The sequence below is a fragment of the Elephantulus edwardii genome, unplaced genomic scaffold, assembly GCF_000299155.1.
Source record: "Elephantulus edwardii isolate Elephantulus edwardi_28Jun2011 unplaced genomic scaffold, EleEdw1.0 scaffold00032, whole genome shotgun sequence".
NCBI classification, from domain to species: Eukaryota; Metazoa; Chordata; class Mammalia; order Macroscelidea; family Macroscelididae; genus Elephantulus; species Elephantulus edwardii.
In genome coordinates, this window is record NW_006399782.1 from 3,423,557 (window position 1) to 3,433,695 (window position 10,139).

Consider the following 10,139-nt stretch of genomic DNA (forward strand, 5'->3'; position numbering starts at 1 on the left):
CCAAAGTACTGAAGAGCAACGGTGTCTCTCTGGAGACTAAGGTGCGTCTCATACAGGTCATGGTCTTTGCAATTACTTGTTATGCATCAGAGAGTTGGACGATGACTAGGGAGGATAGAAGAATTGATGACTTTGAGCTTTGGCGTTGGAGAAGAGTATTGAGGGTACTATGGACTGCTAGGAAAACAAATAGATTCATCCTGGAGAGGGTTAAACTGGGCTGCTCCTTGGAGGCTAGGATTCTGAGGCTTTGTCTGATATACTTTGGTCGTAAGGAGAGATTGGTCCTTGGAAAAGGACATCATGCTTGGGAGGGTGGAGGGCAGGCACAGGAGGGGAAGGTCCTCTAGGAGATGGATTGACTCGGTGACTGGGGTAATTGGGATGAGTGTGTCAGAGACAATGAGATTGGCACAGGACAGAACAGAGTTTAGGGCTGTTGTACATAGGGTCACCAGGAGTCACAAGTGACTCGACGGCACACAACAACAACAACATATTGAGAAGAATGGGAATCTCTGACTACTTGATTGTGCTCATGTAAAACTTATAATTAGATCAGGAAGCAGTCCTTAGAACAGAGCAAGGAAACACTGCATGGTTCAAAATCATGAAAGGAGTGTATCAGGGATGTGTCTCGTCTCCATATCTTTTCAATATATATATAGAACAGATTATTTGGGAGGTTGGATGTTATGAGGAAGAACGTGGCATCAGGATTGGAGGAAGACTCATTGACAACCTGTATTATGCAGGTGACACACCTTGCTTGCTGAAACTGAGGAGGACCTGAGGCATTTGCTGCAGAAGGTCAAGGACTTCCGTCATCTTTGGTCATTGTCTTCAATATGAGTTGAAACTCAACATAAAGAAAACAAAGATTCTTACCACTGGGCCAATTGGCAGCATCATGATAGGGAAGAGACTGAGGTTGTTATCAATTTAGCTTCCTTGGCTCCACAGTCAGCACTCTTGGCACAAGCAGTCAGGAAATCAAAAGACAAATTGCACTGGGAAAATATGCTGTCAGGGACCTCTCCAAAGTGCTAACGAGCATCAGTGTCAGTCTGGAGACTAAGGTGTGCCTGACTCAGGCATGGTCTTCACAATTACTTGCTATGCATCCAAGAGCTGAACAATGACCAAAGATGACAGAAGAATTGCTGTCTTTGAGTTGTGGTGCCGGAGAAGGGTATTGAACATACCACGAACTGCCAAGAGAACAAACAGGTCTATCATCAAGAGGATAGAACAAGGCTGCTCCTTGGAGGCAAGGATTTTGAAGTTCCGTCTCACATATTTCGGACATGTGGTCAGAAGAGACCAGTTCCTGGAGAAGGACATCATGCTTGGAAGGCTGGAGGGACAGCACAGGAGAAAAAAAGACCCTGGATGAGGTGGATTGATGAAGTAACTGGCGTAGGTGTGCCGAAGACAGTGAGATTGGTTCAGGATAGGGAAGGGTTCAGAGTTATTGTACACAATCACTGAGTCAGAAGTGATTTGATGGCACATAACAACAACATACTTAGTTCAATAATAGAAGGATCAGTGGAAAATAAAACCCTTAAGGAGATGGATTATCATAATCTCAAATAACAGCAACGGTCTCAGGCCAATGTTTTATTCAGTAGGTCACTATGAACCCAACAACAATAGCAAAGGACAAGTGCTATTTTAAAGGCTGGGCTATTGTCATTAGTAACTATTTTATAGAAGAGATGGAAAGTTCACAATATTTATATAATCCTTTTTAGTAAGAATTACAGAATTTGGGAGCAAAGTTAATATTTACTTTCTCTCAGCCAATACATCAAACAAATCCATAAGTCTCCATTTAGGTCTGGTTATAAAATGGAAAGGAAAATGTTTTATGTCACCCCATGACATCCTTCTCTTACCTTCTTCATCGCCTTGTTTTTTGGCAGCAACACTATTACTACAGAACACTATTGTTGTGTGCCATCGAGTCAGAACTGAGTCCCAGCTGACCGTCCAGTGAGTTTCCAGAGGCAGTGAATTGCATGACAGGAGACTGTCCATCTTTCTCCCGAGGAGCAACTGGTGGGGATTCGAATTTTAGGATTGCAGCGCAGCTTCTTACCACTAGGCAACGAGAGTTCTCTACTGCAGAACACGGTGAACAGAAGCAGAGAAGTTTTGATCAGAGTTATCTGAAAAGTAAGAGCAGTTTAGTGAAATTAATGGGAGTTTAAAGGAAAGACTGCTCCAGTTTTGCGAGTTCGGTTTTCATTCCTCTTGAAAAGCTTCACGTGGGGACAGGGCGCCTGGAAGGGAGACAGGGGATCCGCCGCGGCGCGAGCAGAGGCACCACGCCCGACCCCTAGCGGGCACCGTCCGGGGTCTGAGAGCCCCTATCCCCGCCCACCCAGCCCATCGGCTCACGCATGCGCCGAGCTGCCGGGCCCGGACTTGTCGGCTGGGAAATGGCGGCCGCGGGCTTGGTTGCTGTGGCCACGGCCGCGGAGTACTCCGGCCCTGTATCGCCGAGCGGTAACTTCTCCGGCATGAACTGCGGCGCAGGCTCCGGAACGGGTCCCGTCCCTGGCCCAGGCTCGTGGAGCCGTTCCCTCGAGCGAGCGCTGGAAGAGGCGGCCGTCACCGGAGTGTTGAGCCTGAGCGGCCGGAAACTGAGGGAGTTTCCCCGAGGAGCGGCCAACCACGACCTGACGGACACCACCCGAGCGGGTGAGCGGGACGGGGGCATCCCTGTGGGCGGGAGACCCGGAGCGCCGCGGGGGCCGCCCGCGCCGACGGTGGAGGGGTCGGGGGGGCCTGGCAGCAGCTGATTCCGTGCGCTCCCGGTCCTCCGCGGTAACGGGGGAAGCGGCTGCGCCAGCCCTCCTGGCCTCCGAGTGTGGGGCGAGGCGGGGCGCGCAGCAGCCCGCGGGGACGGGCTGGCGGCCATCGGTGGGCAGCTCTTAGTTCACCATCCCAAGGACGTTCACTCCTGCCACTTCTGAGGTCAGCGCTTAGCGGACCCACCCTTTAGGATTTGGGGTGCCAAATTGATTTTCTAAGGTTTTGGACTAGAGTGCGCTCTTAGTGCATCCAAGTTAGCAGAGAGCTCGCTCTGATCGTTGCATTGTCAGGAGGGCATCCGTCTCAGCCCTGGAGGTTTTTCCAAAGAGTTTGTTGGGACTTTTTTTTTTTTTAAAGTGAATCTGAATGTTGTATCTTTCTCTGCTTTATCCAGTTGACTTTACCAAATGCACGTAGAAAAACAGTTGGTTTTCCCTTTAGGCGCCCATAACTTTGCATTTAGTAAATAATATGCTTGCTCAGTTCTTCATGGAGAGCCTACCATATCTGTGCTCTTTTTAAACTCTGACTTGGTTTTATACTTTTTTTTTTAAAACACAGGAAGGAGGCTAATGAGTTAGGTAATACTTGGTTTTCTTAGTTATAAAGAGTAATGTCTGTTGACTGTGATGTTTAATATAATTTATTTATGCCTCTCATGTTTAAAAATATCGTTTCTTCGAGAAATAGATTAAGAACTTGAGTCTGTTCATAGAAACACAGGAGGTAACCCCCCCATCTCTTCATACAGATTTTATAGTCTGAAATAGTTAGATGTTTTATTTTCACATAATGATTTTGCAGCTAAAGAAGGTGCAGTATTTTTGCCCTGTGTTTTAAACACCTAAATGTCATACCTTTCTTATGTTTCTGCACTCATTACAGCTTGATAAGTGTTACACATAAGTTGGCTCCTTTTAGAAAAACTGAACTCTTAAACTAATTCAGGAAATTAGTCTTTCCAAAGAGAAACTTTTGGTCTCTTGTAAAATGGAAGAAAGGCCTTTTTATTTCATATCTCTTTGGAAGCTAGTTGTGCTGAACTTGATGTGTATGTGGGGTGTTTTTAGTGAAACATTGTTGCTAGGTTAAATATGACTCGACTGTTGCCATATTTTCTCAAATACAGCACCTAAAATTGCAGTTCATAACCCACAGTTTTCTGATTCTGTTCTAGAGAGTGGAGCTATGGCATAGTGATTTCCAATATGTGTGAGTCATTTTTGTTGCACTACATTAAGCCTGAAGCTATGAGAACAAACTGATTACAGGAGTTTATCTAGGTCATTATCAAACCTGCTTTTTTATCAGTGATATAGTGAGCCTTTAAGAAATATTAACATATCAAAAAAGTCCCACTGGCATTTATCAAGATTAATACATAATCCCCATGAACTTTTTTGCTAACAGTGCTGTGAATTATTAAATATTTTATTATTCATGTTTGTTTTATTAGTTTAATAGTGTTTAGAGAAACCAATCTTTTTAACACTTTAATAGATCAAGTAGAATTATTTTTTAAAAATTACAAGATATGGCGAGCTCTGGTGGCCTAGTGGCAAGAAGCTGCTATGCAATCGCAGAGATGCACTGTTCAAATCCACCAGATGCTCTGCTGGAGAAGGAGGAACAATCTTCTCCTGTACCAGTCAGATGTGATTTGACGGTATACACAAAAAAATAATGAAATAAAATAAATTTTAAAAAAAATTACGAGATACTTTATAATGTATTAGACTGATTTTTAAAATTATATTTTAGATAAAAGTTTATATGGAAAGTTAGATTTCCTCTAATAATTTTTAGACAAATTGTTCCTTGCAGTTTTTTTAAATCAGTGTTACCCTTACAGGCATATCTTGTTTTATTGAACATAACTTTCTTGTACTTGGTAGATGGTGGTTTTTATAAAACAAAACAAAAAAACCCCAACCAGTTGAAGACTGTGGCAACTCTGCACCAAACAAGTCTTTTAACATGTTTTTCCTAGCAGCATGTGCTCCCTTCATGACTCTGTCACATTTTGATAATTCTCAAAAATATCTCAAGCTTTTTCATAAAGCTCCATTGCACATCTAATAGACTATAGTGCATATATAGCTTTTCTTTTACCTTTTCGGTTTGTTTGTTTGGTTTGTTGCAGTTTTTAAAATTTTTTTATTTTGTATTGACTTGCATACATAGCTTTTTTTATGAACTAGGAAACCAAAAAACTCATGTGCTCTGCTTTACTTGAGATGTGTGCTTTATTGTAGGAATCTGGCTCTATCTAGTTGGATCTCCATGGTATACTTTATGTTCCCAGTCAGTTTTTCTGCTAATAGTAATTGGCCTTCTTGTCCCCTGGGTGTCTTTTTACCTTTGCTTTTGGTTAAATGCTGATTGTTTGGTCTCATGTAGTTCATTATTTAAGGGTTACTGTTTATTTTATAAGCCAGTCTATTTATTATTTGACTGAGAGATAACCAACAGAGGTCACTTCAATTCCACATTCAAGAGTCATTTTGTGGCAATCTTCTTGGCCGTTTTTCTAGTCTCTATTGTCCAGTAGGTCCAGCATTTCTTCTACATTTTTCTTCTGTTCTATCCAGGATCTTCTGTTGTTTTCCTTCATCAGAACTATCAATAGTGGTAGCTGGACACCATCTAGTTCATTTGAAGATAGTATGATTAGAAGATAGTATGGTCCCAGTGGGCTGCTCTTATTTTGTGCCGTCGGGCATGTAAAAACTCATAGCAACCTATGAATAACAGATCTGAACTCTGTCATATTCTGTACTGCCCTTATCATCCTTAACATGTTTGAACCCATTGCTGATATTGTTGTCTCAGTCCATTTCATTTAGGATTTTCCTCTCCTTCGCTGATCCCTCTATCTTTCCAAGCATGATGTCTTGACAAGAAATAGCCTTTCCTAATATGTCCAAAGTAAGTAAGCTGATGTTTCACCATCTTTGCCTCCAAGGAGCACTCTGGTTGCATTTTCTCCGAGACATACATGTGTTCTTTGGCAGTCCGTGATATTCATCACTCTTCTCTACAACTCAAATGCACTGATTCTTGTCCAGTCATCTGTGTTCATTGTCCAGCTCTCAGATTCATAACAGGTGATTGGAAAGACTGTGGCTTGAATAAGGCATACCTTAGACTTCAAATGACGTCATTGCTCATTCACTCTTTGGAGAGGTCCCTGACAGCAGATTTCCTAATGCAATGTGTCTTTTAATTTCTTGACCAAGGACGTTGATTGTGGATTCAAGCAACATGAAATTGTTGACAGTTTTGATCTTTTCTCTGATCTTTTCACCTGGCCCAGTGGTAAAGATTTTGTTTTCTTGATATTGAGTGTAATCCAGATTGAGGATGTTAGCAGTTTCAGCTTGCATGGCTCCATAATCAACACTCTTGTCACCCACAGTCAGGAAATCAAAAGACAAATTATACTGGGCAAATCTGTTGTCGAGGACCTCTCCAGAGTGCTGAAAAGCAACTATATCAGTCTAGAGATCAAGGTGCTGCAGTGACTTAGGATGACAGAAGAAGAATCAGTGCCTTTGAGTTGCAGTGCTAGAGAAGAGTATTGAAGATACTATACATGGACCATGAAGAAAACAAATCCTGTCTGGAAGAGGCTGAAACCAGACTTCTTGGTGGCAAGGATTTTGAAGCTCTGTCTCACATACTTTGGGCACGTAGTCAGGAGGGACTGATCATTGGAGAAGACATCAAGCTTGGAAGGGTGGAGGGACATCCGCACAGGAGAGGAAGACCCTGGATGAGATGGATTGACAAAATAACCGGGGCAATGGGGTAGATGTGTCAGAGTCAGTGAGACAGGGAAGGCTTCAGAGCTATTGTACATAGGGTCTCTATCAGTAGCAGGCCACTCAACGGCACATAACAGTCCTTGATCCTCTGTAGCAAGAACCTTAAGTCCTCCCCACTTTCTCACTCCTCACAAGCAAGATGTTGTGTCATCTACGTAATGCAGATTGTTGAGGAGTCTTCAGTCCTGATGCCACGACTCTTAATAAATTCCAGCTTCTGTAATGTTAGTTTGAATAGACAAGGAGAAGGGATACAGCCCCGGTGCCTACTTTTCCTAATTTTAAATAATTCCTTTTAAATAGTGCCCTTGCCCTGTTCATTGAACAGCTTCTAGGCCTACTAGGTACAGTTAACAAGCATAATTAAGTGTTCTGAAATTTCCAGTCGTCTCAATGTTAGCTGTAGTTTGTATGATCCACACAGTCAAACCCCTTTGCATAGTCATTAAAACACAAACATCCTTCCGGTAGTCTCTGCAGTGTTAGCGTTTGATTTCCTGCATTCTCTTCTGCTCCATGCAGTTAGAGACAAATAGTTGTATCTTAGATGGCTATTTAAAGGCTTTAAGGACCCCCTGATGCTATTAGCCAAACTAAGATGAAGTTTATATTATGCCAGTCAATCTCTTTCAGTCCTGTAAACCAATCCACTGAATTGTTTGGGTATATCTAAAAAGCATTTGTAACTGTGTTTCTGTATGGTTATGTATATGAGTATATATGTATATATAAAGCATACACAAATATATTTATAATATGTATATTGTATACAGATACCCCTATATATGCATATACATTTACTCACAAATGTTTTATAAACTCAATATCAAGAAAACAAAGATTCTTACCACTGGGTTGATTATTAGCAGCATCATGATAGACAGTTAAGAGATTGAAATTTGTAACAGTTTTAGTTTGCTTGTTTCCACAGTCAACACTCTTGTAACCAGCACTCAGGAAATCAAAAGACGAATTGCATTGGGGAAGTCTGCTGTCAGGGACATCTCCAGAGTACTGAAGACAACAGTGTCAGTCTGTAGACTAAGATGCACTTGACCGAGGCCGTGGTCTTCACAATTATGTGCTATGCATCAGAGAACTGGTTAGTGACTAGGAATCATAGAAGGTGAATTGATGTCTTTCAGCTGTGGTGCTGGAGAACAGTATCAAACATACCATGGACTGCTAAGAGAACAAACAGATTTATCCTAGAGAGAGTAAAACCATGCTACTCCTGGGAGGCTAGGATTCTGAGGCTCCGTCTAACATACTTTGGATGTTGCGAAGAGGGATAAGTCCTTGGAGAGGGACGTTATGCTTGGGAAGGTGGAGGGATAATGCAGGAAGGGAAGACCCTGGATGAGATAGATCAACTCAGTGACTGGAGTAATGGGGGTAAGTGTGTCAGAGACAGTAAGGTTGGCTCAGGATAGAGCAGGATTTAGGGCTCTTGTACATAGGGTCACTATGAGTTACAGGTGACTCGATGGCACAAAACAAAAACAACAACAAAATATTAGGCTATAGTGGTAATTGAAATTGTTTCTCTTGTGTACTTCTCTCTTAGTACCTTTACTTGCCTTTTTGTGGTTGTACCAACTTCACCTATATTTAGCATTGTCTTTCCCATCACTATAAATAACAGATGTCTACTATCTTGGAAGTGGTTTCCCCTCCCCCCTCCTTCTCTCTCCTATCCTTCATAACCATCAAAGAACTTTGCTTTCTATGTGTATATCTACAGTGGAACCATATCTTATTGGGTTGGGGCTTTTTGATTGTTTTGGGTTTGTTTTTTTAAAAAATTATTTCACTCCTCATAATATTCTCCAGATTAATCTATGTTGTTAGATACTTCATAGGCACCTCATTATTCCTTGTAGTTGCATAGTACTCCATTATATGTATGTATTGCAGTTTGGGCATGTTGCAGGGAGGGACCAGTCCTTGGAGAGGGATAGTATGATTGGGAGGGTGGAGGGAGAGTGCAAGAGAGGAAGACCCTGGATGAGATCAGTTGACTCAATGACTGGAGTACTGCGGGTAAGTTGCATAGTATTCCATTGTATGTATGTACTGCAGTTTATCCATTCATCAATTATTTCACTCATCATAACGTCCTCCGGATTCATCCATGTTGTTAGATGCTTCATAGGCACCTCATTATTCCTTGTAGTTGCATAGTATTCCATTGTATGTAAGTACTACAGTTTATCCGTTCTTCCATTGGTGGTTACTTGGGTTATTTCCCTCCTTTTTGCTATTGTGACTAATGCTGCGGTGTACTTTATCGATGGTATATGACAAGATGGGCTCTCTAAGCTCCTTTCCTTTCTCAGGGAGACTGGATGGAAACTGCATCAAGACATGAGATTCTTAGTGTGTGGAAGGATTGGATTGGAGTAAGAAGTCCCCGGCAGCTGAGAGTCTTTCTCTTCCTTCTAGTGCTATTGCTGGATAGTGATACAAGGCCATGTGAACCATCAAGTCAACCACCTGGTTGCTGTAGCCAAATTCATTGTCATACCAGGAAATGAGTTTGACAAAGTGGTCACTCAGAGCAATGCCAGCCCCAGCATCAAAGGTCGAAGAGTTGTGTCACTGTTAGTGTCGCAGGAGACAACGTGGTCTTCAGTGTAACCCAGGATGCCATTGAACCAATTCATAGCTGACTCTCCAACAGGTTTTCAGAAGCTATAATTGCTCATTTTGCTCCTCGTGGTAGTTTAGGTTCCAATTTCAATGTGTTTAAGTTTTTGCTTGTTTTTTTTTGTTAATTTTTCATTGTATAATTACATTCTGATAAGAGAAGATTATTTTGTATTATTTGATTGCCTTTTAACTTACTCAGGTTTGTTTTTTGCCCCAAAGCATGGCATATTCTAGAGAATGTTCTGTGCATTGAAGAAGAATGTTGAGCAGTGTGTTATCCTAGATGTTTATGAAATCAGGTTGTGTTATTGAAATCTTCTGTATCTTTTATTTTCTGCCTTCTTGTTGTGTCCATCATCAGAAATGGTGTGTTCTTCCTGTCTTCTCCCTTCCTACCTTGTGAGCTTGATCCCTGGGTCAGTCGTACCCTGTGATCATTGTTGTAATAAGGACTAAATTCTGTCCTGATGTTACTGCTCATTTCATAGCTCTGTTGTTTGGCTGCAAGTTTTACCAGAGAGGTGAGTTCAGTTCCAGGCTCAAAGAGTGGCTGAGAATCAGAGTTTCTAAGGTTTTTAATTTTGCTTTTGAGAATTCTATGAGAAATAGAAAGGAGTTCAGACATTGAACCTGAGACATCAGACAATCTGAGATGAAGACACAGGACCTCACTATCCAGTCACCAATCCAGATAAAGAATTCTCAAAAGCAAAATTTTTTTGTGTATGTCTTTCTTTCATGGTTGAACATTTTCTCCTCCTACCTCCCCTTCCCAACCCATTCCACAATGCACCCATTGTTCTAGATTGTTGTCACACGTAAAATGCCTCATCGTAT

At 41.9% G+C, this 10,139-nt stretch overlaps 1 protein-coding gene across 1 annotated transcript in view; it reads left to right on the forward strand.

Moving 5' to 3' along the window:
• Window positions 1-2,447: 2,447 nt before the first annotated feature.
• LRCH3 (leucine-rich repeats and calponin homology (CH) domain containing 3) overlaps window positions 2,448-10,139 on the forward strand; it is a 126,476-nt gene continuing 118,784 nt past the window's right edge. The window contains exon 1 of the mRNA XM_006884207.1: window positions 2,448-2,709. Coding sequence (XP_006884269.1) covers window positions 2,448-2,709 — 262 coding nt within the window. The remainder of the gene's footprint in view (window positions 2,710-10,139) is intronic.